Source organism: Cavia porcellus, unplaced genomic scaffold (genome assembly GCF_034190915.1).
Source record: "Cavia porcellus strain 051 isolate PalLab524CR breed Dunkin Hartley unplaced genomic scaffold, mCavPor4.1 scaffold_14, whole genome shotgun sequence".
Lineage (NCBI taxonomy): Eukaryota > Metazoa > Chordata > Mammalia > Rodentia > Caviidae > Cavia > Cavia porcellus.
The window spans coordinates 11,918,434-11,945,506 of NW_026947497.1; the positions used below are offsets into that span (position 1 = coordinate 11,918,434).

The 27,073-nt window shown below is 38.0% G+C and overlaps 1 protein-coding gene across 50 annotated transcripts in view; it reads left to right on the top strand.

Annotated features, from left to right (window-relative positions):
• Ank2 (ankyrin 2) overlaps positions 1-27,073 on the top strand; it is a 505,060-nt gene that overhangs the window by 343,145 nt on the left and 134,842 nt on the right. For all 50 annotated transcript variants that reach the window (XM_063260663.1, XM_063260668.1, XM_063260641.1 and 47 more), the window contains 2 exons: positions 2,179-2,277; positions 4,501-4,599. In XM_063260663.1, the coding sequence (XP_063116733.1) occupies positions 2,179-2,277; positions 4,501-4,599 (198 nt within the window). The remainder of the gene's footprint in view (positions 1-2,178; positions 2,278-4,500; positions 4,600-27,073) is intronic.

The following is a 27,073-nucleotide window of genomic DNA, read 5'->3' on the forward strand; positions in this document are numbered from 1 at the left end:
TATTTATGGGATGTGCATTTATTTATGTGCATATATTTATGGGATGGGATGTGTTTTAATACATGTGTACAATTATGTAATGTTTAACTGGGATAACTACCATATTCATAGCTTCAGCTTGTATTTATTGTTTCTTCATTGTGAGAATACTCAAAATCTTGTCTTGTAACTTTATAATATACAGTGCGTGTTGTTTAATGTGATCCCCCATCCCATGTAAAAGAGCGGTTGGAGCTCATGTCTCCTGTGACATCTCACCAGATAACCTGCCTCTCCGCCTCCCTTGCTTACCCTTCCAAAACTCTGGTAATCAGTTTTCTGCTACTTGCCTATATCTAGTCAGCTTTTTTAGATTCCACATATGAGTGAGAACATGTGATACTCGTATTTCTGTGCCTATCTTACTTCCCTTAACATAGTGTCCTGCAGATTCACCACTGATAGCACAAATGAATGGCACGATTTCATCCCTTTTTATGGGAGAATAGTGTGTATATTCATCCACTGATGAGCCCTGAGGTTGTTTCTGTTTCTTAGCCATTGTGGGTGCTGCCATAATAAATGCAGGTATCTCTTCCACATACTGATCTTATTTCCTTTAGATACACACTCTATGTGGGTTAGGAGCGTTTATGGCTGTTCTAGTTTATGGTTTTTGAGGACACTCTGTACTGTTTTCTGTACTGGTCGTACTAACTTCCATCCCCACCAACAGTGCGTAAAGGTTTCCTTTTCCCTACATCTTCATCAAAACTTGTTAATTTTTTGTTCTCTTGATAATAGTCATTTGACTTAGAGTGAGGCTATATTTTGTTGTGATTTTGATTTCTATTTCCCTAAGAATGATATTGAGTATTTTCCATATATCTACTATTCACTTGTGTGCTTTTTTTGGAGAAATGTCTATTCACTATTTTGTGTTTTTCTGTATTTAGTTCTTTTTGTATTTTGTGTGTTAACTTCCTGTCAGATGTATAGTTTGGAAATGTTTTCTCCCATTCCACAGGTTGTCATTTCACTCTGTTGATTGTTTCCTTTGCTATGCAGAAACTTTTTAATATGGTTTTACCATGTCTGTCTACTTTTGCTTTTGATGTCTATGTTTTTGAGGACTTATCTAAAATATTTGTGCCCAGACCATTGTCATGAAGCATTTTTCTATGTTTTCTTTTAATGGTTTTATACTTTTTGTTTTTATTTTAGTTGAATTTTGCAAGCAATGAAAGATAGGAGTCTAGTTTCATTTTTCTGCGTGTACCTATCTCGTTCTCTTGGTCCTGCTTATTAAAAAGGCTGCCCTTTCCTATTGTGTATTCTTGTCACTTTTGTTTACAATCAATTAGCTATACGTGTCATTATTTCTGGTCTCCTTAGTGTGTTTCATATCTCTGTGTGTCTGTTTTTAAATTCTTTTGGTTACTATAACTTTGTAATCTATTTGAAGTCAGGTAGTGTGGTATCTTCAGCTGTGTTTTTCTCAGATTGCTTTGGCTATTTTGGATTTTTTGTGGTTTCATATGAATTTTAGGAATGTTTTTGTATGTCTGTAGAGAAAGTTTGTATTTTAATAAGATCTACATTTAATTTGTAGATCTTTTTAGGTAATGTGTGCTAAATAAGGCTTTTCAGGACTGTGGGGACTAGTTTTCAAGGGAATTATAGTATCGTCTGAGATTAAAAATTAAAAATTTTTGTTTAAATAGATCACTCAGGGACATAGCATTAAATGTATGTTTAATTATGGTATTGTCATTGAAGAGTACATTACCTTAAAAGTTGTCCTGTTTGAATTACTTTAGACGGATATTCCTTTTCCATTTGTTAAAAGTGTAATTTGTTTAAAGCTCTGTACATTTCAGAAGCGGGACAGAATTTTACTTTTAGCCAACATGATAAAAGATACACAATTGTTATCATTAGAAAAGTATTTAGGGTATTAGAGAAAGAATTTGTGGAAATGAAGTTGTCAAATTAATGTTTCTAGTAAACACTTAACCTTTTTGCCTCTCTGAATCAAAAACACTGTAACTGAGTGTGAGCCGGATAGATTGGAGCTGATGCAGAAAGAAAGAGAACAGAAGAGAGACTGGAGTGTGTGTCCCGGGCGGGCAGTCCCCGCTGCTCAGCCCTCTCCCTGTCCGTTTCCGAGCTTCTGAGACCTTGCTGTTCTTTTCCCAGAATGGACTCAATGCCTTGCACCTGGCTGCCAAGGAAGGCCACGTGGGCCTGGTGCAGGAGCTGCTGGGAAGAGGCTCCGCCGTGGATTCCGCCACCAAGGTAATGTTCTCCTGCCCCAGGTGCTTTTCCATGGAAAAGAGGAACTGACTGAAAGCTTCTTTTTTTCAGTCGGGTATTCTGAGGTGCTGTTGCACACCAAAATTTTTAACCACAGAGGGCCAAAACTTGAACTCCTCCACTAAACTTCGTGGAGTTTCTTTTCTTTTCTTTTTTTTTTTTTTTCCTGTCTTTTTCCTTTTTATCAGTATTTTTTTCTGTCTTTTTCCTTTTTATCAGTACTGGGGAATGAACTCATGACTGCCTGCTTATAAGGCAGGCACTTATGCCGCTGAGCTAAATCCCCAGCCCCTACTTCAGGGAGTTTTAAGAACTCATCAGACATGAGTTGGAAGAAATCTGTAAACCTAGTTTTTAATATTGTCTTCCTTCTTCTGATTGACAAAGAGGACAGGATTAACATATTCCCTTGTAGATAGTAGCAGCTAATTTCCTAATTAACAAATTGATATGGTAACTTTTCAATGGAAATGAATAAGTAATTTTCATGCTTCAGTTAAACTGATGAATCTTTTAATGTATTCATTCTACTTGTGTGAGAATTTGGAATATTTTATACTGTAATGGAAAAGAGCTTTTTGGTAATTGAATTATAATGCTAAGATTAAACGCTAATATTGTTGTATGTAAGGAACTTAGGCTCATTTTTTAAAAAAATTTTATTTAAAAAGAAAAAAAGACAAAACAGAAAAAGGGTACAAGTAATACAGAATTTCAAAAAATAAACAGTAAGAAATCACTAGTTAATAGATTACATATTGTCATCTTAGAAATAGTTGTTCGAGTTACAAAATTAAAGCATTCAAAGTGGACATTCAAACAGTGAGACTGCAAACAGTTCCGTTCAATGATCCAACAAAAACTTAGTCATATGGTTATCTATCTTACACACTTACATATACATGCGGTTATATCCTTTAGAGCACTTTCTTTTCCTCTCTAAGGCTCATTTGTAAAGGAATATACAACATGCTTGCTGTAACTATAAAATATTGCTCCCTTGTTGATGTTGCTTTTGATATATTTTAAATTATTTGAGATTCATTTAATAAACACCAGACTTTCTAGAAAAATCACAGTACATTGGCTGTCATAAAGGGGCCAGCCAGTAACACATGTTTGATCAGGGCTGGAGTGGCAGAGTACGTAGGAGAAGCACAGGGAAGTTAGATACTCAAGCCTGTGGTTGGGGAGTTAGTCTCATCTAGGGTGGCCAAAAAGAGTTTGTGAATGCATTAGAAATATGGCCTATTAACCTGGATTTCACAAAGAGAGAAGAAATGTTTTAAGTAATGTTTCTCTTGGGCACATCCACTAAATGTTGAACGAGTATTTATAAAATTATGATTGGTATATAGATCAAATTTTTGTTTCCTCTGAGTTGCCCCATTAGCATTAATATATTCATTAAGTCAATCACTTTCTGGTCACTTAAATGTTTATTATTATTCTTGTGTTTTTCATTTCCTTTAAACTCTAGAACTAGAATATGAGGATTATGCCACAGAATTTACATATTATTTTAATCACATCATGAATAGTTTTTAATGTTGGCCTACATTTTATTTCCACAAAAGGTTTAAGTCATTTTTCGTTGGTAGTTGGTTGTGAATGGTAAATTTGATGTTGCAAATGGTAAAAATCATTGGCAAGATTATTACTGATACAAAATTTATTTCTTTATTCCCAAAATACTTTGAACAACAACTACGTGGCTTTGTAGATGGAAGACAACTCTGAGCAAAGACAGCTTCTCTGTCACTGGTTTATTTTTTCCTAGGTTATGTCTTTCTAGGTTTATTTGAAAGTTGAATTAAACTTGATGTTCCAGTAAACTTTTGTAAAGTTAGTATTCTTTTGCAGTAGGCCTTTTGGTTCCTATGAATTCCATGAGATGTTGTCACTTACACACATCCATGCATACATATCCCAGATTTTTTGATTCAAAACTCAGTCTTCCTATGTTTTTAACACTAGGCCAGAATTATGAAAGACACTCAAAGATAATACAAAGAAAGACATTAAATGAGGTGACCATTTTGTTGATAGTTTAAAAAAAATCTCTCATGTGGTTGATTGCTACCTTCATAAAATGATGTAATTGAATAAGTTGAGATATCAGCAAAGTTTAAAAATGCCTGCATAGTTTGATTTGTACAAAATTTGAAAACCTCTAACACTTTCTGTTTCGTTTCTCCAAAGCAGAAGGGAAATACTGCCCTTCACATTGCATCTTTGGCTGGACAAGCAGAAGTCGTCAAAGTCCTTGTTAAGGAGGGAGCCAATATTAACGCACAGTCTCAGGTAGGAAATTCAGATTTTCTCCATGCATTTAAATCAGAATGGTTTCCTGAAATTGACTTTGTGGGTGTAGTGAGCTGCTTAGAAGATAAACTTAATACAAATGATTTTCTTACTTATTTTGACAAAATTATTTTATTAACTCATGCAATTAAATTTCTTATTTTTTGATAAACCATAATCTTCTTTTTAATATACTTGAGCACTTCCCAAATGTAAGTATTTAAAAAAAGATCAAGTGATTTTTTTTCTAATATCAGTGACATCTGTGAAATATGAATTATTCATGCAAGTTCCCTATTGCTCTATGAAAGTATTTTTCTTCTTAAATTTGAAAAATTCCCCCAAATTAACTTTACAGATGGAGGAAGGCTGTTGTAAAGCAGTAATCACATCATTTTGCATCCCAAATGTGGGCTTTACTAAAACACCAAAGCAAACAGGCAGCTTGCCCCCCTTCCCCTGTGACACACATAATAATAAACAGGAAATGGAAAGACATAGTCTTAATGAAAGTAAGAAAAAATTTAAAAAGCAGTTATTTAATGAAAATTATACTATCAACTTGACTGTCGTTTTTTCCCTACTAGAGAAAAAAATATTTTGCTTAAATATTTTCTCTTAATGTCAATGATGTATATAAGAATTAGAGTCCACATGTTTCTAGTAAAATCTGTTCTTTTAGATGTGTGAGACCTGGTTTCAATTTCCAGCACCGAAACAACCTCCGATTCCTGGGGGCTCTCTGCAGCCTTGTTTGTGGCACAGGCTGTCACGGGCGGATGCTGGCCGAACCCACCCGCGTCTCCTCCCGTGCGTGATTCAGGATCTGATCTGTTCACCTGGGTGTGGTGAAAGATCCGTCACTGTCCTTTCATGCCTTCACCGCACACATGATTGTGGCCATGGTGGTGCAGCGGCCAAAAGTTCCAGACCCAGAATTACTGAAGGCTGCGGCGGAGTCACCCTGATTCCTTTCATTGGTTGTGGGGTAAAATCTAATGAAGCTGTGAGGAGTAAGACGTTACCTGTTTTCACTGTGCTGCTTTCCTTTTCTTTGCTACCCAAACCTTCAGTGAAATACACAGGATTATGGTAATATGAATTGCAAATATGCTTTAGTCTAAAACCTTTATTAACTAAAATTTTAAAAGTTGTACAGTCTGTAAAGAACACTTGTATGTTCTTTACTATATTTGGTGATAAAGGACTCCACAAAATTTATTGCTCCAAAGTAAGGAACAGAAACTTTAGAACAAGGTTCACCTTTTCTTCTCTTTTTATTTAGAGAAAAAAAGAAAAACAGAAAAAAGAGTAGAGACAATACAGAATTAAAAAAATAATAACAAGAAATCACTAATTGATAGATTACATATTATCATCTTAGAAATAGTTGTTCAAGTTATAAAGTCAAAGCATAAAACGTGGACAGTCAGACAGTGACAGTGCAAACCATTCTGTTCAATGATTTAACAAAAACTTGGTAGCATGGTTATCTATCTTACACACTTAACCATACATACAATTATATCCTTTAGAGCACTTTCAGTTTTACAGTGTCTATTATACAGTTTGGATCTTATTATTCCTTCAGTTTTTATTACTTTTTACATCAGGGAGTGTATCAATGTGATAATTACAAATATGAGACTGATTTATTTCACTTAGGATACTCTCACGTTGCCTCCATTTACCTATAAAAGCCTTAAGATTATCCTTTTTATAGCTGAGTAATATTCCATTGTATAAAAATACCACATCTTTTTCATCCATTCTGCAGTTGATGGGCATCTTGGTTGTTTCTAAGATTTAGCTATTACAAATTGTGCTGCTGTAAACATTGGTGCACATATATCTTTGTGACATGACATTTTCATTTTTTCTGGGAAAATACACAGGATTGGAGTAGCTGGATTGAATGGAACTTCCAATCCTAGTTTTTTGACAAATCTCCCTGGTGATTTCCATAGTGGCTGCAGCAGTCTACACTCCCACCAACAGTGGAGAAGTGTTCCTTTTTCCCCAAAGCCTTGCCAACATTTGTTATGAGTTGATTTCTTGATGACAGCCATTCTTTCTGGAGTGAGATGGAATCTTAATGCTGTTTTAATTTGTATTTCTCGAATGACCAGTGGTATGGAACATTTATTTATGTATTTATTTGCCATTTTTATATCTTCATCTGAGAAATGTGTGTTTATCTCTGATGCCCATTTTTGGAGAGGGTCTTTGAATTTGAGGGTCTTGATGTTTTTCAATTCTTTAAATGTTCTGGATATAAATCCTTTGTTCAAAGGACAGCTGGCTAAAATTATTTCCCATTTTGTGGGTTTTCTTTTCACTTTGTTGGTGATTTCTTTTGAAGTGAAAAAACTTTTTAATAATATGAGATCCTAGTTGTTGATTCTTTGAAGCAGTTCTTGAGTGATTTGCATTTTGTTCATGAATTCTCTGCCTACCCCTATGGCTCTAAGATTTCTACCTACCTTATCTTCCAGTAGATTTAGTGTTTCTGTTTCAATATTTAGATCTTCGATCTATTTAGACTTTAGTTTAGTGCATGGTGATAGGCATGGGTCTAGGTTTAGTCTTCAGCATGTGGAAAACCAATTTTTCTAACACCACTTATTAAAGGGGCTATCAGTCTTCCAGTGTCAAATATAAGGTGGTTGAGTGTCTTTGTAGTTGTGTTTGCATCTTCTAACCAATTCCACTGATCCTCAGGTCTATTTCTTTGCCAGTACTTTGTTGATTTTATCACTGTAGCTTTGTAGTATAGTTTCAAGTCAGGAATTGAGATGCCTCCTGCCTTGCCTTTGTTGCCCAGAGTTGCCTTTGCCATTCTAGGTTTCTTCTGTTTGCAGATGAATTTTAGGAGTATTTTATCTAGATCTGTAAGGTATGTTAATAGTATTTTGATTGGGATTGCATTAAATCTGTATAATAGTTTTGGGAGTATGGCCATTTTCACAATGTTGGTTCTTACTAATCAATAGCAAGGAATATTCTTCCAATTTCTATTATCTTCTTCAACCTCCTTTTTAAGATTAGTATAATTTTCAGCATATAGGTCTTTTATATTCTTGGTTAGGTTGATTCATAAGTATCTCATTTTTTTTAGATGCTACTGTGAAAGGCGATATTTCCATAATTTCTCCTAGTAAGTTTTTTGCTTGTGTACAGGGATGCTATTGATTTTTGAGTGTAAACTTGGTATCCAGCTACATTGCTGAATTTGTTTATTAATTCTAGTAGTCGTTTAATGGAGTTTTTGGGGTCTTCTATATAGAGTGTCATGTCATCTGCAAATAGTGATAATTTAACTTCTTCCTTTCCTATCTTTATTCCTTTTATTTCTCTCTCTTGTCTGATTGCTCTGGCTAATATTTCCAGAACTAATTTGAATAGGAATGGTGATAGTGGACATCCTTCTCTTGTTCCTGATTTTAGAGTGAAGGCTTTCAGTTTTTGTTCATTTGGTATAGTGTTGACTATTGGCTTGTCATAGATGGCTTTTGTAAGATTGAGATAGATACCATCTATTCCCAGATTCTGTATGGCTTTTTACCATGAACATGTGTTGGACTTGATCAAAAGCTTTTTCTGCATCTATTGAGATGACCAGGTGATTTTTGTTTTTGGCTCTGTTGATGGTGGTGTATTATGTTATTGATTTGTATATGTTAAACCATCACTACATTCCTGGAATAAATCCCACTTGGTCATGAATAAATCTTCTTGATGATTTGCTGCATTCTATTTGCCAATATTTTATTGAGAATCTTTGCATGAATGTTCATTAGTGAGATTGGCCTATAGTTCTCCATTTCAGTTGTGTCTTTCTCTGGTTTTGGTATCAGAGTAATACTTAGCTCCAGTAATGAGTTAGGGAAGATTGTTTCTCTTTCAATTTCATTGAAGAGTTTAAGGAGTATTGGCATCAAGTCCTCTCTAAATTTCTTGTAGAATTCAGCCAGGAATCCATCAGGATCTGAGCTTTTCTTTGTTGGTAAGTTTTTAAAATCACATTTTCAATTTCAGTAGCTGATACTGGGCTTTTCAGAATTGTTATATCTTCAGGATTAAGCTTTGGTAGTTCATGTATTTCTAGAAATCTGTCCATTTCCTCTGTGTTTTCCACTCTATGTGAGTAGAGATTTTCAAAATAGGTATTAATGATCTTTTGAATTTCTATGGAATCTGTAATAATTTCTCTCCTTTCAGTCCTTGTTGTGTGAATTTGAATTTTTTCTTTCTTTTTCTTGATAAAGTGACTAGAGGTTTATCAATTTTGTTTATTTTCTCAGAAAATCATCTCTTTTATGCATTAATTCTTTGTATTTATTTTAGTTTCAATTGTCTTAATTTCTGCTCTAATCTTTACAATTTCCTCTCTTCTATGAGCTCTGGGTTTTACTTACTTTTCTTTTTCTAGATGCTTGAGATGAGAATTAGGTTATTTTTTGTGCATGTTCTGTTTTCTTGATATGACAATTTATTGCTATATATATTTCTCTCTTAAGACTGCTTTCATTGCATCCAACAGATTATGGTATGTTGTATCTGCATTTTCATTGAATTGTAGGTATTGCTTTGTTTCTTCTTTAATTTCATCTGTAACCCTCTGGTTGTTCAGAAGGTTGTTATTTAATTTCCATGTATTAATGCAGGTTTTGCAATTTCTTTTGCCATTAATCCAGTTTCAGTGCACTATGGTCAGATAATATGCATGGGATAATTTAAATCCCTTTTCATTTACTTAGGAATGTTTTATGGGTTAATATATGGTCTATTTTGGAGACTGTCGCTTGCATAGCTGAGAGGTATGTGTGTTCTGATGTTGTTGGGTACCATACTCTATAAACGTCTGCTAAGCCCATTTGCTCACAAGTATGATTCAGTTCTGTTATCTCTTTGTTGACTTTTTGTCTAGTTGTTATATCTTTTTGTGACAATGAGGTATTAAGGTCCCCTATTATAATTGTGTTCTTGTATATTTGGTTTTTATGTCCATTAGTATTCGTCTCATATAGTTGGGTGCTCCTATATTTGGTGCATATATATTTATAATTGTTAGTTCTTCCTCTTGAATTTTTCCACTAGTAAGTATGTAATGATCATTTTAGGTTTGAAGTTCACATTGTCTGCAGACAGAGTAGTTACCCCTGCTTTTTTTCTGGGTTCCTGTTGCATGGAATACCGTTTTCCATCCTTTGACTTTTAATCTACAAATTTCCTTTTGAGTCAGATGTGTTTCTTGTATACAGCAAATTGTGGGATCCTGTTTCTTGATCCATTCTGTCAATCTGTTTCTTTTAATAGGTGAATGGAGGCCTACTGATATGTACTGGCTCAGCTTTGTCATGTTATGTTTCTGTTGTTGGTTTTCTGTTCTGTCCCCTTGTTCAGTTTCTTGCCCTGCCTGGTGGGTTCTTTCTGTCGTTCTTCTGGAAATTGTGACCATTTTTTTTTTTTATCTCTATCTAGTATGTCTTTCAGTATTCTTTCTAGGATTGGTTTGATGGACATGAATTTCTTCAGTTCTTTTTCATGAAAGTATCTTGTTTTTCCATTGAATTTGAAAGAAAGTTTTTCTGGGTACATCAGTCTCGGTTGAAAGTTGTTTACTTTCAGAGCTTGAAACACTTCACTCCAAGCTTGTCTTAACTTGAGAGTTTGTTCTGAAAATTCTGCTGAGATTCTAATGGGCTTTCCTTGATAGGTGAGTTGTGTCCTTTCTCTAACAGGTTTTAGTATTCTGCTTTTATGCTGTATGTCGGGATTTTAATTATTATATGTGTGGGTGTAGATTTATGTTGATTGTGACTATTTGGCCTTTTGTATGCCTCACTTATCTGTGTATCACATTTTTTCCATATGTTTGTGAAATTTTCTGCTGTTCTGTGAATGGTTTACTGATGTCATTCGCATTGAGTTCTGCATCTTCACTGATGCCTATTAGTCTATGTTGTTTTTCTTTACATCAGCTTTCTTTGAAGCTGCTGAACTGTCTTAATATGCTGCTTTGTTATTTTAAAAAGTTCTATCCTTTCATGATTGTTAATTGTGATCCTGTTCTCAGAATCTGAAATTCTATCCTCAGCTTCATTTAAATGGTTTTGCCAGCTTTCAATAGAATTTTTTATATCTTGGATATCTCTTGAATTTGTTTCAAGGATTCTGCTTGTTTTATATATTGTTCATTCAAGATTTCAATCAGTTTCCCATGCTCCTGTACTTTTTTTTTTAATCTATGTCTTCTCTAGCTAAGCTGAGCAACTCCTTTGCTAAGGTTGTTATTTCTGTCTTTATGTGAGAAACTATTTCTAATTTGATTTTCTCTATAACTTCATGGATTTGTTTCTTTATTTCACTTGCTATCTTTTCAGAGATTTTTAGGTGTATGGCTACTAAAGTCCTCTATTTCAGTTTCTCCTGTACTTGATCCTCATGAACTGGATGTTTGAGATTGCATTTTTGTTTTGTCATTTTCACCTTTTGGGCTAATATTTGGTCTTTCAGTCCCACTAGTCTCAACTGTTGGTAGTGTATCTTAGGATCCTACTGTGTGGTTGATGTTTGTCCAATTGCTGGGTGCCACAATAAAGAGGTGGGCCAGTCATCTGAATCCTGCAGGGCCTGTTGGGTGAGTCCTGTATTCTTACTAGGCTGAGTAGCCTAGGAGTATTGATACAAGTCAGCCCTTAGTTCCTGCTGTTACTGTGTTTTCAGGTTGTTCTAGATCACCACATCTCCCTGTTTATAGTGTTTGTCTCATCTGGGACCATACTGTGTCACTGGGTGTCTCATAAGGTCTTTTCATTTATTCCAGGTTAAGGGGTCTTATTGGCACCCCCCTAAACCTACCTGATATTCTCTGTGTGGAGCTTTCCAAGCTCGCCAAGGTCCTACAGTAGGAGGGATCTTTGCTACTGCTCCTGTTTACCCACTGCAGACCTCTGTTTTAGGGGGAAAACTCACCATACTGATGGAACCCTGCCGAGTTCTTCGGTTTGGATGAGGGGTTACTGAATCTCCCATCAACTCAGCATGGTTAATCCACTGCAGCCCAAGGTTCTGCAAGGAGGAGTGGGCGGTGAAAATCAACAGCAATACTATGTCCAGGAGATGGGGAGGTTTCTGAGGGTGGTGGGATGGTGGGGCATGGAAGCAGAAGTGGTCCAGCCCACCCTGCATGCTGCTGGAAGTCTGGGGTTCTGAGGGAGCAAGGCCCACCTTTTTGTGTTAGTGCAGATTCACAAACTGTCGCTGGCATTATAGTCACCTGCAGGGCTGCACAAAGCACTTTTGCAGGCCTCACCCCTGAGCTTCTGAGGTGGAACCTGAGGATTTCATTTTGCACAGGGTCTCAGATAACACTGAGCCTGCAAATGGGAGACCATACTTGGAGAATGACTGCCGTAGTGAAGGTGAGAGGGAACTGTGGTGTTGCTGAATCAGAGGTGCACTTCCAGAAGGTTGTTCAGCTCAGTTGTTCATGGGTGGTTCCTCTCCTTTGACAGGAAAGTCATGTGCACATTGGTGCCATTAATACCTGTAAAAAGCAAGGTCGCAGTTCTCACTTCATGGTAATAGTGATGTCATAAAAATGGACAGGTGGCAAAAGCTGCAAAGGAAATACTTGTTGAAAGCTATGATATCAGTTATTACACAGCGGTTATTGAAAATGTATCAGCTTTGGAGATTGTTGAAAGAGAATAAGTTAAAACCACCTTGTCTGTAATTTGCTCTTGGAGTCAATGGGCCTTTTCTTCATGGTCATAATCATGCCAGATTACAACAGATGTTAGAAGGTTTAGACCATCACTGAGATTAAACTAATCCTTAGGTGTGCTACTGTTAGCTCAATTTAAGATATATGTTGTAGGCAAATTGCTTCAGGTTGATTTTTATATTGTGAGAAAGTTTTTGAGCAACAAAAACTAATCAGATTTTTAAATATTTTTGTAAATGCCCAGGTCATTTAAAAAGGCCTATAAGTACTACTATATTTAGGTAATTATCATATTGACAAAAATTTGTTATTATATGAAATGTTCTAAAATTCAGCAATTACAATTGAAATAGTTATATAAGTGGGTTGTATTACTTTGCTTTTGTGTGTGAGTTAATCACAGTATGTGTGCTTTTATGGCCATACAGATCTTTCCACACATTTAATTCCCCTTGATCCTGTCTTATTTAGGTATGGATTTCTTTGTGTGATGAACAATCACCCAGGAGATGGGAGGGTAGACAGTCACTGTCTTTTGAGGACAGAAAGAATGTGACAATCTCAGATGTACCACATAAATTCTGAATTTTGTATTCAACTTATTCCTTCCTTTGCATCTTTCTAAGAACAAAATTTAGGCACCGAAATGTATAGTAACCTCGGTGGCTGCATAATACTTTGCCTTGAACAAACATCTGAGTTTCTGGTAAATGAATAGCTAAAGTTAGTTTTGTAGTAAGAAAGCAAATGACACTGAGAAGTTCAAAGGAGCAGATATTCAAGAAACGTCTTGGAGTTCCTGAGTTATGGAAAACACGTATTTATGGATGTCTCTGCATTCTCTGCACAGATTAGGAGAGACCTCCATATGTGTTAAAGGAAGGTATTATTCAGTGCAAGTTGTTTAAACACAGTGAGGAAGGCTAATGGGGAAGTACTGTGGTAGGCAGGGGGGTTGCTGCAGCAGGGCCCTGCATTGGGAGAGAAAGAGGCTGGACTTGACTCCGAATGGAGACTGAATAAGTGAGAATTTGTGGCCCAGAGCAGTGCAGGTTTGGTGGGAAGAAAATCACTAAGAGGGCTAAGCAGATTCTGCTAAAACTAACTTCTGGCACTGAAGACAGACCAGGGTGATGCAACAGGACCTGCTCAGACACTGAGGAGGCTTCTCCTAAAACTAGGTTTATTAGGAAGTGTACCAGTGGGTGCAGAACCTTGACTAAAGTTTGGCCAGGAAGAGAATTGGAATCCTTTGTCATGTGACCCAGTGCCAGTGTCACTGTCAGAATTGATTTACATATTGAAATTATGTTTGCTTTAAGTTTCTGTGTTCTGCAGTGTTAGCAGTGTTTAGCAACTAGCAACTAGTGAGCTAGTTGTGTGATTTCAAGAATTAGTGACTGTGTAGCTCTCTGGCTTGGTTCTTTGGTCTCTTGGAGTCACAGACTATGGATGTTTCAATTAAGACCTCAAAGAAATCAATCTGTTTCTGTCAGGACTGAGAGACAAAGGGAAGTGCATCGAGGGATTATTTTTTATTTTCTTTGAAAATGGTTGCTTGCTTCTTAACAATACAGGTGCTTTCAGAAAACTTTTGCTAGACAACATCCTTTATACAGGCCCACATAAGTGAAACTGGAATACTTCCTGTCTCCAAAGGACATTTCTTTGGTTATTATATAACTGTAAAACTGTTAGACTTGGAGATATGATTTAAAAAACTGGGCATGGTGATGCATGCCTGTGATACCGTATTGCGGGAGGCTGAGGCAGGATGATTCTAGGCCAGTCTAGCAATGTAGCAAGACCCATTCTTAAAATAAAAAAAAGTTAAAGATGGAGTGAGGATGCAGCTCAGTGTAAATGCCTTTTGTTTAATCTCCAGTACCATTAAAAATTTCCTTATTCTGTATTGTTATCAAAGAAATTCTATTCTGAAAAAAATTTTAAAATATTCTCAGTCATGAGTTCCTTTAAATACTTAAGGCAATTTTTTTTTGAAATTTGCCTGTTGCTATTTGCCTATCTCTGGCTTATTGTTTTAAAAATATATATCTACAATTGCTCCAAGATGACAAACTTCTTGGGAGCAGATTTTTCTTTTCTTACACTTCTTTATAGTATCAGAATTTTGCACACTATCTTGCAGATATATAAGATTAGAAGCTGACCATGTGGATGTGGATGCTCCTGTGTAGGGGTTGGCTTCACTGCATATCCCAGCGCTCCTGACCTTGGGCATTAGTGTAGTGATTAATACAAGCAACATCTTGGCCAGCCAGGTGCCAGCGTGTGCCATCTCTCCTGTGCCTTGTTACTGTCCCTACAATGATAAACCAGACAGTTCTTTTCCTTTCCCTGGCCCTTCCTCCCAGACAACATTCCTTCTCCTGTTTCCTAAGACTAGTCCGTCTTCCCTCAAAAGAGCAACTTAAAGCTTCTCTTTTCTTCTGACCCAAACCTGATTCAGATCCAAAAAAGCCAAATGTCCTGAAGTAGAAGTTGCACGAAAGTTTAAGGTAGAAAATTTTCATGTAGTATTTTTTAGGAACTGTGAATGCTATAGCTCTGCAAAAGGCTCAAACACAAGAGATTTTGCAGCTGTTACACAAATCTGGCTTTAGCATTTTCCCTTTTTAGTTTTCTCTACCGAAAATGTGATTTTTAGTTCTCATATGAGAGTGTTTTTTCCGTTGGTTCTATATTATAGGCTCTAAATAGGCATCAACGAAATCATGATCATCGATCTATTTGAGAGTTGCCCTGAACACATCTATTTATACTTTTGTTTTTTCATAGGAAGTTGGTGTATGTTACTTACATTTTTCTATGATTAAAAAGTAAGATATAGGGCTAGAAGTGTAGGTCAGTGGTAGAGTGATTGTCTAGTGTGCACACGACTGCTCCATTTCCAGCACCACTAATAAATAAATGAGTGAATAACTTTCAAAAGTTATGTGTGCCCTATCTTCAGACAGCAGGACTCAAGGAGGCCAGGGTAGCTTCCTGTCATTTGAAGAAATGTCATCCTCTGGGAAGAAGGGAAACCGCCCACAAGTCTTCTTAGGAAGGCCGTTTCCAGAGAACTCGTGTTGGGGCAGCTCTAAGTGCTGTAAAACAGCCCGCTGCTGCTGCCAATGATGATACTGTTTCTCTTTCAACGTATTTTTATTTGTTATTCAATCTTATTCTATCTGTACAATACATGGACCAGTGATAATTATTCTCAGCTTAGATACAGAGACTTGTTTTAAATTACTTTGAAGATAGTAAAATACAACAGAACAAGACAGAACAAAGCCAATTGAGACAATGCAGTGAAATTAGTACAGAACATCACAGCAGGGTACCCGGATAACAGTAATAAGGTACCATAGTATATCTCATTATCTTCACAATAGTTGTCCTTTCAATCAGTTATAGCAAAATCAAACCAAATACAGAACATAATAGAACTTATAAAAACAATATTGAATAGAGCAATACAATTAACTGAATCAAAGCAAAACAGTGATAACAATATTTGCCTTCAAAGTGATGGAAGGAAATCCCCCATATTTGCTGTATTGCACATGGCAACCTCCCAAGAGATGCTCAGACCTCTGGCTCGCATTTGCTAATTGGGGGAGGGGTGGGATGTTTGATCCGCAGTCTTGTGCTGGAAGGCTCACTGCTGCTTACCAGGGAGGCGAGTGGGTTGCTTTGTTTCCGGCGCCCAAGTCCCAGCATGGCGTGGATCTTCGGCGATACAGACATTTGTTGTGATTTATTTAAATGTCCCCCCAAAAGCCTCATTCAGTTATGGAGGCTACTGAATCCAGCATTTGTGATTGGTTCATTGCCTCGCACTGGGATTGGTGGTGTGAGTGTTTCACGCACCCAGGGGTGGAACCATTGTAATGGCAGGGAAGAAGGCAGGTCTTTCCTTTCGCTTTTGCTGTTCGGAAGCAGCCATGAATGGCTGCCCTGCCACACCACCCTGCCTTGGATCCAACTAAGTATGGACTAAAACCTCCAAGAACTGTGAGAAATAAACCTTTCCTTCCCTAACTTTGGGTGTCAGGTATTTTGTCTCAACAACAAGTGGAAAGTAATTAAGACACATTTAAAGCATGAGCAAGAAAATCAGTCATGTCACGGTGGAGCCTTGATTATTTGGTATGGACACTTTTGTCCCAAATAACCTCAGCATAGTTCACTTTCTCATTAAACTTTCTTATACCTTCTGCTTCCACAAGGAAATTCCCAAACCCCACTTGCTTTCCACAAGAACCAGCTTCCCACGGTGGACACTATAAATTATCTGTTATTATAAGGCGCAGATACTGGGATCTTGAAAGCGTCCCATAAAAGCTTGGCAACTAGCAAAGTAGCCGTGTGACGTTTAATACGTGATCTGTGCTTTTCACAGATCTGTGCCTTTCACTCTTCTTTAGCCAAACAATTTTTAACATGTGTGTAAGACTTAGCATACAGCTTCTGAGATGCATTTTTATTTCCTCTTTCAATTTATTTTCTCTTTTACTGCTACATTTTTCTGCTTCTTGGAACTTCATAAGGACTTTGAGCTTTTTTTCTCTTTTATCTTAATGGAAAGTGAGTTCAAATAAGACGTTCTCATTTGGTATTCTTGAGATCCTAATTGAGTGAAAATGTATTTGTTTTTCTTGCTTTTATTTACCTGTTTATGGTCAGCACTTTTTATTTTAGTGCTAGAGGCTTGATGTTGAAAGGCTTTTCCACTTGGAACTCAAACACAATTACTGTTCTGTTAGCTTCAGATTTTCTAGACCATGACCCTAATCCCAGCTGCACAATTCTGTCTCCATTGGTTATACTCTCAGAATTTTGGGGGGAGGTACCCACCATATGCAGTGGTAAATGTCTTCTTTCTTTTCAACTGTACCTTTCAATGTTTTTATCTTCATTACTCCTAATCCATCGTAACAATTTGAAGTGGACTGTGAAGGAGCAGAAAGCCTGAGCTGATTGGCCAGCAGACTTACGACCCTCAGTGTTTCCCGATGATGGTGTGGTGTTGTGGCTTATGTCTACATGCCCCCTCAGAGCCTCATGTGGTCATAGGGGAGGCTTTCCCAAGGTGGTGGGATCTAGAGTGTGTAGGTCTTGGATCAAGGGTGTGTAGTTACTAAATCAGTGAACTGACTGGCTTGGCATAGTTCTGCGTAAGATTAAGGGTATGAGTGCTTCTCTCACTCTAGGGCTGGTAGCCTGCATAAAATATAAGGGACAGAAAGGGAGCTAATATGCTCTCACCTGCCTGCTTGCTATGGACTGTTTCTCCTCTGTAGTGCTCCTCTGCAGTGCTACACTGCCCCTGGAGCCAGCCGACTCTAGACTGAAACCTCTACAGACTGTGAGCTAAATAAACCTTTTTCCCCTTTTAATTTGGGTGTCAGTGTATTTTGTCTCAGCAGCGAGAAAACCTAAGATGTGGCGTCCTTGATTCTTGAAGCATAAACTGGTAACGAAACATTCTGTTTTATGTCTTTGTCTCCTTTTCACACACTGTGAAATGGATCCATTGTTACAGATTCCAGAAAAAGGTTTTATCATCAAGTATTTTTCTCTAAAATACAGACTTACACAGATAGTTCTTTCTCAGTGTGGCCCAGATGTTTTTAAGTAGGTGCATTACTATTGTAGTATAAATGCCTTAAGGTCCTGATGAAAGCAAGGACTTGCATTTGACCAGAAGATCAATGAGTGGTTGAACAGCTAGAGGCGCCTGACTTCCCTGAGTGCGATGAGGCCCTGGGCAAAGACCACAAACAGACAAAAGTGTAGAGGTGCAAAGCAAAATGAAACGTTCGATAACACACAACTGGAAACTCACACTCCTCACTCAGCTAAGATCTGTGTACCAACAGGGGCCTCGTGGCACAGCTCCGGAGCTGCATGGTGGTGGAAGCGGATTCTGTAGGGCTGCATGAAGGTCTGTGCAGGGAGTGAAAGCAGTGATTTGGAGGGTGGAGAAGGGAAGGAGCTGCGGGCGAGGCCCAGGAGCTGTTGCAAGCAAGGTGGTGGCACAGGGAGGGGGGACAGGGACAGGGACAAGGAGTGCGGAGATGGGTTCCCCCCTGCCTCCTCGCAGGCTTGGTTCTGAGGTTTAGGAAAGAGAACAGACACTGGCAACTGCATGCCAAGGGCTCTTCCGTCTGTCAAGACCGCATATTTAAAGGAAGCAAGTCAAGATATTTGTAGGCCCTCTAGGGTCAATGTTCATCAGAGCAGTGACCTGTGAGGCCAGTGAGAGGTGGCAGAGGGTCACACTGGAGAACAATCACAATGATTGTCCAGAGGACCCTGGATGCTTAATAGCTGATAAATAAAAAGGAGCAGGATTGGAAAAATTAACACAAGAGCTATTCAAGTCCTGTGAGGTAATATTTGATTTACACCTTGCCTGGCCTCAGTTTTGCTGTGGTTGGGAGTGAGGATCCTGTGGACAGCCTGTGTCTGAATCCTGAGCCACCTGCCAGCCTGTGGCCTTGGGCGAGTGACTCATCATTTCTGTCCCTGTGCTTACTTGTCTGTAAAGCAGGAAAGGAGTAATTACAGTTTCCTTAATTTAGAGTTAAGATTAGAGTTCTGAGGAATGAAAAAAATAGTAATATAATTGTCTCAATCCTTATAATTGTAAAGATTGAAAGAGTGCTGTCCTTACCACGTCTTTAGCACCTACCAGTACTGTGAGTGCCTCTTGCTACTTTATTTTTAATTGTCTAACTCGAGTATTCTACTATCTTTGTGGGAGGCACTGGGTTACTTGCTAGCGTTTGCTTAGTTTCTGAATTCCTCTCTTCTTATTAGACCTGTTGACTCTTAGGAATGAGTGGAAGAGAACATGTAAGTGTGCATTTGCAAACAGAGAGTATCATAAATAAGCAGAGGTGAAGGAGAAACCAAAACTTACCAACTGTATCAAGACCTTCTGAACACAGATTTGCAACTTTTCCATAAGGACAGTTTTAATTGGCTAACCAGAAAAGCATGTGTGCATCAGTGCACATGTGATGTATGAACCTAGTAATAAACATTCCAGCAATTGTGGATTTGTTCATTGCTTTTCTTCTTAACATAGTAATATTTGGTAGTTGAATCAAAGGAGTAGCCTTGCTTTCCTTTCTACTGATACGTCATCCATTGTTTAATAATTAAATGTCTTGGTTTTGGAGCAAGTTTCCATGTGCTCTATGATCTGAGATGGATATTTTAATGTTTTTTCTATTTTCTGAGGTTTGAAATTTGCTTGTGCTTTGTGTTTTAATAGAAAATTGTGGAAATAATAGATCGTGTTCACTTTTGATGTTGTAAACAGAATAGTGAAATGGATGAGAACACAGGATCTGAAGCCAGGCTGTCAAAATCCAGAGTTCAAATCTGAATTCCTGTATTTGACACTCATGTAATTGTGCCTTATGGCTTCATCTGTGAGGGGCTATGATAATAGCATCTCCTTCAATTTAACAGCTGGCAAATCTAGAATATAGTGATACTAACATCTTCATCTAATGGACAGATGAGGGTTTTCATTTTGGCACTGAAAAAAGAAGTAACTTACAAAAATTGTTTAACCGACTATTATTTTTGAAAATCACTCTCAGAGGATAATTTCAAATGGGAAAATTCTAAACAGAGCATCTAAAACCTAAAGTATATTGAGTTTATGTTTGCTATGATCTGATAATAAAATAATGTTTTGAAGAGTCTCTAGTATGTAGTTACTTGTATATTTTAGCTAGTATACATTGTGGCTTGGTGATACTAAAGCCACAATTTGAAGGTGCGAAGAAATAAATTAAAATTGCTATTTTCTTTTTTTTTTTTTTTTTTAAATTTTATTTAAGGAGAAAAGAAAGAAAAAAGCAGAGAAAGGGTACAAGTTATACAGATTTGCAGAAAAAAATGAACAGTAGGAAATCACTAGTTAATGGATCACATACTGTCATCTTAGAAATAATTGTTCAAGTCACAAAATTAAAGCTTGTAAAGTGGACATTCCATGAATGATACTGCAAACAGTTCTGTTCAATGATCCAATAACACTCAGTGATATCATATTCTATCTTATACACTTAAATATACATTCAGTTATATAGTTTAGAGCACTTTCTTTTCCTCTCTTTTGTACAATGACTATTACACATTTTGGGTTTCATTGCTCTCACGGTTCTTATTACTTTTTTGGAAGAGAGTAAAACCAAATGTGACATAACAGAACAGAATCGGTCAAGTCAAAAGGGTGGACATAATAGATAATGTGAAAACATAATACAAGGTGATCAACAATGGTTACCATAATGCCTCCTGCTATCTCTAATAGAATTGCCTATACCATTAGTTATAATACAATTGAACAAAACAGTAAAGAACAAAACCGACAAAGCCAAACCATTGGAGACATTGTAGGTCTTCAAAAGTAGATAAAAGTCAACGAGAATGGGCGTTATAATGAATCTCATTATCTTCACAGCTGATGCCTAAATTTTCGAACCTGATACTATCCAGCAAAACAGAATAGGGGAACATCAGTTAAAAACCAGATGGTGAGAGTAATACAGGGCTTTAAATCGAGGTAATGGACATTCAAAGTGGGTTACTATAATATATCCTGCTATTTTTTTCCTTTAATTAAAAGGATAAAAATTTTAAAAAAAGTATTAAAAAAGTAAATAATGGAGTGGAGATTGAGATAAAAGAGGGCATAACAACGAAACAGCAGAGATCAAAACATAACCATTTAAGCAGAATAGTGTTTCACCACCAGATAATCCTGACCTAAAAGTAGTTACCATATTGTCTCTTTCCTTGAAATCCTTGAGTACAACATCGTATACTGTAGCATTAAGTATATCAAAACAATGTAAAACCATTTAAGAGAATGACAGTATTACTGAGTTTTTAGAATCGACTAACAGAAAATGAATAATGGTTTCTGTATAATCTCCTAGTCTTTAAAATTTTTTGCTTATACTATTGTACATAATAAAATCCAGTAAGATACAACCTATTTAGACCATTGGAGACAGAAGGACAAAAGCTAGATGAAACTTCAAAACAAGATGATACTAAATCAGTATTACCTATTAAGATGTCATTTTCTCCAAAATAGCTGTTCCTATCATCCAATCTTCTCTGCCTCATTTCTGTTGAGCTCTTATTCTGTCAGTAGCTGTCAGTTTGTCTTCTTCACTTTGTTCTCTGCTCCATTAGTCGTGGCCTCCACTATTTCTGGATTCTTTGTATTTTTCTTTTTTTAGAATATCCTGCAATACTCTCTGTAGAGTTGAATTGGTGGTTGCAAATTCCCCCAGTTCCTCTTTATCCTGGAAGCACCTTGTTTTCCCATCAATTTCCAGGGACAGTTGTGCAGGATATCTCAATCTTGGCTGGAGATTATTATCTTTCAAAGCTTGAATTATTTCCCCCCACGCTCTTCGTGATTTGATGGTTTGTGCAGAGAAATCTGCTGTAATTCTGATGCGTGCTCCCTTGTAAGTGGTCTGTTTCTTGTCTCTGACAGCTTTTAATATTCTGTTCTTGTATTGAATTTCTGGAATTTTTATTATTATATGCCTGGGTGTTGCTCTGTTTGGGTTGTAGGTAGCTGGGGTCCTGTATGCCTCATACATCTGAGTATCTTTACCTTTTGCTAAATTAGGAAAATTCTCCTGGATTATTTCTGTGAGTAGCTTTTGTAGTTCATTTGTTTGTGTCCCTACTTCTTCTTTTATGTTCTTAATCCTTAAGTTATGGATCCTCTTATCATCTTCTTGTCTTTGTATTATTGCTGTTTGTTTCTTTGTTATTTTTAAGAAGTTTTTCATTTCATTCTCCCATATTACAATTCTGCCCTCCAGTTCAGATAGTCTGTCCTTAGTTTCTTTCAAGCTGTTATGCCAGTCTTCGATAGACTTCTTAGTTTCTTGGTAGTCCCTTTGAACCTGCTTCACGTATTCTATGCTTTCCCTGTTTTCTCCATCAAACAATTCTCCCCTCTTTTTCTGTTCTTCCATTCCACCATCTGTTTTTTCTTGGGTGGGTCTTAGCATTTCTCTAACAATTTTGCATACTTCTAGCTTCAGGTCATTGATAACTTCGTTCCTGAATTGGTCTATGAGGCTCCCTATATGGTGCTTTATGTGTATTGGTGTGGTGTCCGCTATTGCCTGTTTCTCAGAATTGGGGGCCGAGGAGCCTTTCTTGTTGCTGCCTCTTCCCATATTCTCTGTTCCTTATATATGCAAGCTTATATGAGAGGCCCAGCTTCTCTCCCTGTCAGCCACAGCCTGATGGAATTGCGCCGGTTAGGTGTTCCCAATCACCGCTGTGCACCAGGCAGCCTACACGGGGGCCCGCCCCTCCCGGCCTCCGTCAGGCTCTACGATCTGGGTTGGGCCAGCCTACGGGGTCCGCCGGCAGCGTCACGCAGGCCAGGCACTTTTCACCAATCCCGCCCGAGAGGGGAATGTGTGGCTGGAGTCGCCAGCACGCCCTGCTCCCGCAGGACTGCTCGGGCCCAGAAAGTCCGCTGGAGTCAAACTGTGGTGGAGTGTTAGTTTCTCTCACTCACCTCGCCACAAGTCAGAACATGCCTCCCTGCCCATCCTGTTTTCGACTCCGTTCGCAGACTCAGGTTCTCAGAGCTTCCGCGCGTCTCTCTCCTTGCCAAGCTGATGTAGAGGCAGCCAGCCACCACACGGCGGGAAACCCAAATCGCGGCTTCCAATGGCGCAGGGTCCAGCCTCAGCAGCGAGACTTTTCTGTTCCTGTTTTAGCACCAGGACTGCATTCCAAGTTGGTTTATCTCAGCCGAGTTCGTTCCTGAGTCAGCAGAGCATAACTCCACCTGCTTATGTCTCTTTAGTCCGCACCATACCTGGCTTCTGAGCCTAGTTTTTCAGAGAGCCTCCGGTAGTTGCTGTTATCTGTCCGCCATGTTCTCCCGGAAGTCCAAAATTGCTATTTTCGAAATGCCTTGTATATTTAATCTGTATGAATTAGTTTTCTTTAAAGTTCTGTATAATACCACTGTTTGGATAGATGCTTCATATATAGCCAACTGTCTTAAAACTAAGACCTGAGAAGAATTAATTGGTGGTCCTTTTATGGTTTATAGTAGCTGTCCATCATAATGCAAAATTTTATCTAATAATTTAGTATATTAAATTACATATTTAATATATGGAAATTTTAATAATATTTTTAAAATTATACAAATAGGGTGTTATACTACTAACACAGGAAATATATCAAAATGTACTGCAAACATGAGAATTCTCATTAGAGCCAAAATTAAGGAGAGAATTCTTGTGACACTGCTTAGCACTGCATTGAAGTCCCAGTCAGTGCAATAAAAAGAGAAATAGAAATGTGAATGCAGAAGAAAAAGACAAAAATATTATTATACATGGAAGATATAATTATTTATATATACACAATCACAAAACTCGAGAAATTAATTATTGCAGTATTTTTAGGTTCATTAATTTAGTAGAGCCTGTTGCCTGAATCATGTGTACCACATGTCACAGAGCTGTCTACTCATGATGGCTAAGATTCTCTTTAGTATAAAGACAGGAATGAATGATCCTCTAAAATGTTAACAGTCAAATTTTGCATCCATGAGCCATCTAAATAGACAGGACAGTCCCCATGCAGTCTGGCTATAAGGTGGCACAATATTTGCGTTGTAAAGCTTTGCAGATTAAATAACTTACGAAATAGAAGAAGTAAATTGTAGGAAGCACAGGTGATATAATAAAAGCTTGGCACTGACATGCAAAATGAGAAAGGTGTATCTGTTCAGTACAGGGCAAAAGAAAGACAATCCAAAGCAGATGTGAACACAGGAACAGGCAAAGTCCACTCTGCTTCTCAGTAAGAGAGAAAAGACAATGAAATGATGTTTGATCTGGGAATACTACGTACAGCGACATGGACTTCATGTGCGACGTTAGGGTACAGTTGTTAAGAGCTACTCTGCCACCATTTATGTGACCTTCAGCTTATCACTTAACCTCTAAGTGACACTATTTCCTACCTGTAGTATTTAGTAGGATAGTAATATTTACTACATAGAGTATGAGGTACTAGATGTGAAGTTCTTAGAAAAGTACATGTAATGAACACAATATAAATGTTAACTACTCTTCTAGTTATTAGATATACTTGTATCTATTTAAACTATTGAAGAAGAGGTAATATGTGGTTTGAAGCTGAGGACAGTCTTGTGTGTTACTTTGGCTAATTGTTCCTTGGCATTGAGAGACCATTATTGCTTAGGGGTGAGGTAGAAAAAAAACTATGCAAAAGTTTTATTTTTTGTAATCAATAACATAAAACTTTAGGGTTTGGAATGCAAGGCATGAAGTTGGATGGTTAGAGAGCACTTGATATACCAGCAGAGAAGCAAAGCCAAATGAGTGCATTCATTGAATGGACACCAGAAAACACTCTTTTAGCACTGAGACTGCCACAAGCAGTCTCTGCCTTATTAATTTTTCATAATTAAAACAAGCATCTAAAAAGCATCACTTTTTGCATGTCATTTTTAATCTAATGATTTTCTATTTCTATCGTTGTGTGACAACTTACATTTTAAGCCCGTTATTTACTTAACACATTTACTTGTACATGATTAAAAAAGAATAAAAGTGTTCTTTATTGCTTTACAAATGAAATGCATATTTGAAGCCTGAAAGTGAGGCTCTCCTGTAGCAAACGCCTTGGTTTTTTCTTTCAACCATTAAAGCTGCCTGCCTGGTCCTTTCTATTTCAAGTCTCAACCCCAGCACCTTATCTTACATAAGTAATCAGCAACTTTTGGTAAAGCTTTTTTTTTACTAATATTTACCATAATCTTTTAACTTCCTGAGAAAATGACCAAAGCAGTGTAAATCCGCATAAACCATTTAGCAGTTCATCATCACCTGCTGACATTGTAGTTGGTCTGTTAGAGGCCAATCTTCCGAATCTCAGCAGTGATCCGTGGCAGAAAACAAAAGCTTCCTCAAGTCCTTGCACACCGCAGTGCATGTCAGGGGAGCCTCGCAGCTGATACCTCTGATCTAAGCCTCCTCCTTTTAAATGTCTGCATCTAAACACCCAGCTTCTGAACTTAGAGGAGTGAATCAGGGTGTACCTGTCACTGATGTGTCAGCTGATGGCCATGGCAGCGCCTAATGAACAGGATGGCAGGTTCTGACATCATTGCTTTAAGTAATAATAATAATAATAATAATAACCATCTGAGACCAGGATGTTATTATCCTATAGGACAGATATGTTCCAGATTAATACACAGAATCTATCAGTCTAGTCAGATTTTCTGGGGATGCTGATGCAAACTAATACACTTAGGCAACCAGAGTATTTCTTTGTTAAAAATCTGACTTTGAACAGAACCATGGCTGGTGGGTAAAGTGTGCTTATGTCCTTCCCTGTGTGCCATTTTAAGGTTAAATCTTCGCTGAAATTTATTGCGGTCCAAACTGTAGATGTTATGCTTTGAGATGAAGAACTCTATGCATCCAGATTTTTTTTGTTTTGTTTATTGCGCCAGGATCTCACTGTTTAGCTCAGGTTGGCCTTGATCTCTCTCTGTAGCCCAGGCCAGCCTCAAACTTGCAGTGATCCTCATGCCTCAGATTCCCAAGTGCTGGGGTTACACTCATGGACCCCAATGGCACTTGGTTTTTTTAATGGCACCACTTTAAATAGTTCTATCTAGGCTGTAACATTTTCCACTTGTAAAGTGCAATACTGTTTCTTTCCTGTGCACATGTAAATATGTAAGTATTCAGTGCCCAACAATTCAACTTTAAAATTGCCACTGACCTTGCTGCAAAGCTGGGTGCTTTGATATATTTTAGGCAGATCAAACACACTTAGAGGGAAAGGTGGCTATAGTTACTCTCGGCTGGAGAGCCCTAGGCATCCCAGTAGCGAGGTGCGGCCTGCCCTGTAGCTCTCTGAGCAATGTGCATGAGCCCTTCGGCCTCCATGCTGGCCAACCGCCCTCAGCCTGGGATCTGAGCTCATCTTCCCTCCACACCTGTGCACCTGAACGAGCGCAGCCTTCATGGAGTGCCCAGGGCACAACAAGGCAGCCCCTTTCTGGGTGTTCTCCAGGCTTTCAACCCTGTAGACAGCAGAGCAGAGGCCGGGATCCTTTCTCCGAAGTGAGAACTCATGCACCTCACTGACCTGCTTCCCGCCTCTCCTTGGCTGCGTGAGCAGCTGCTTAGTGTGGCCTCTGCTCGGCCCCACGAGAGGTGATGATTGGCTTGTCCGGGTTGGTCCTTAAGGCCTAACACTGACACCCTGGCAGCTCCACATATGTGTGTGCTCAGGTGCCACATGCGTACAGAGAGTGCGTTATCCAGTCTTCAGTATTTTGTGGGCATACATGTATGTGATGCAAATTTAAATGCTGGGAAGGACAGTAAATCTGTGTGTGAGAGTAAAGAGATCCTTGTGCTAGCTACGCAAGGTTTTGGATTATTACATGGAAATAGTCATTCTTTGAGGCTGCATCTTCGGCAAGTTGTGAACTAGAGCATGTTAAGCAGCTGTTAAATACCCTGCCCTTTTAAAGAGCAAGGGGAAGGGGAAGCTGTCTCAGACAAACCCACTCCCAGACAGGGCCCAGTTTCCCACAGAGACTTTTATTGTCCTTAAACTCCAGTGCCACTCAAAGCTCCTGAACCAGTTTCT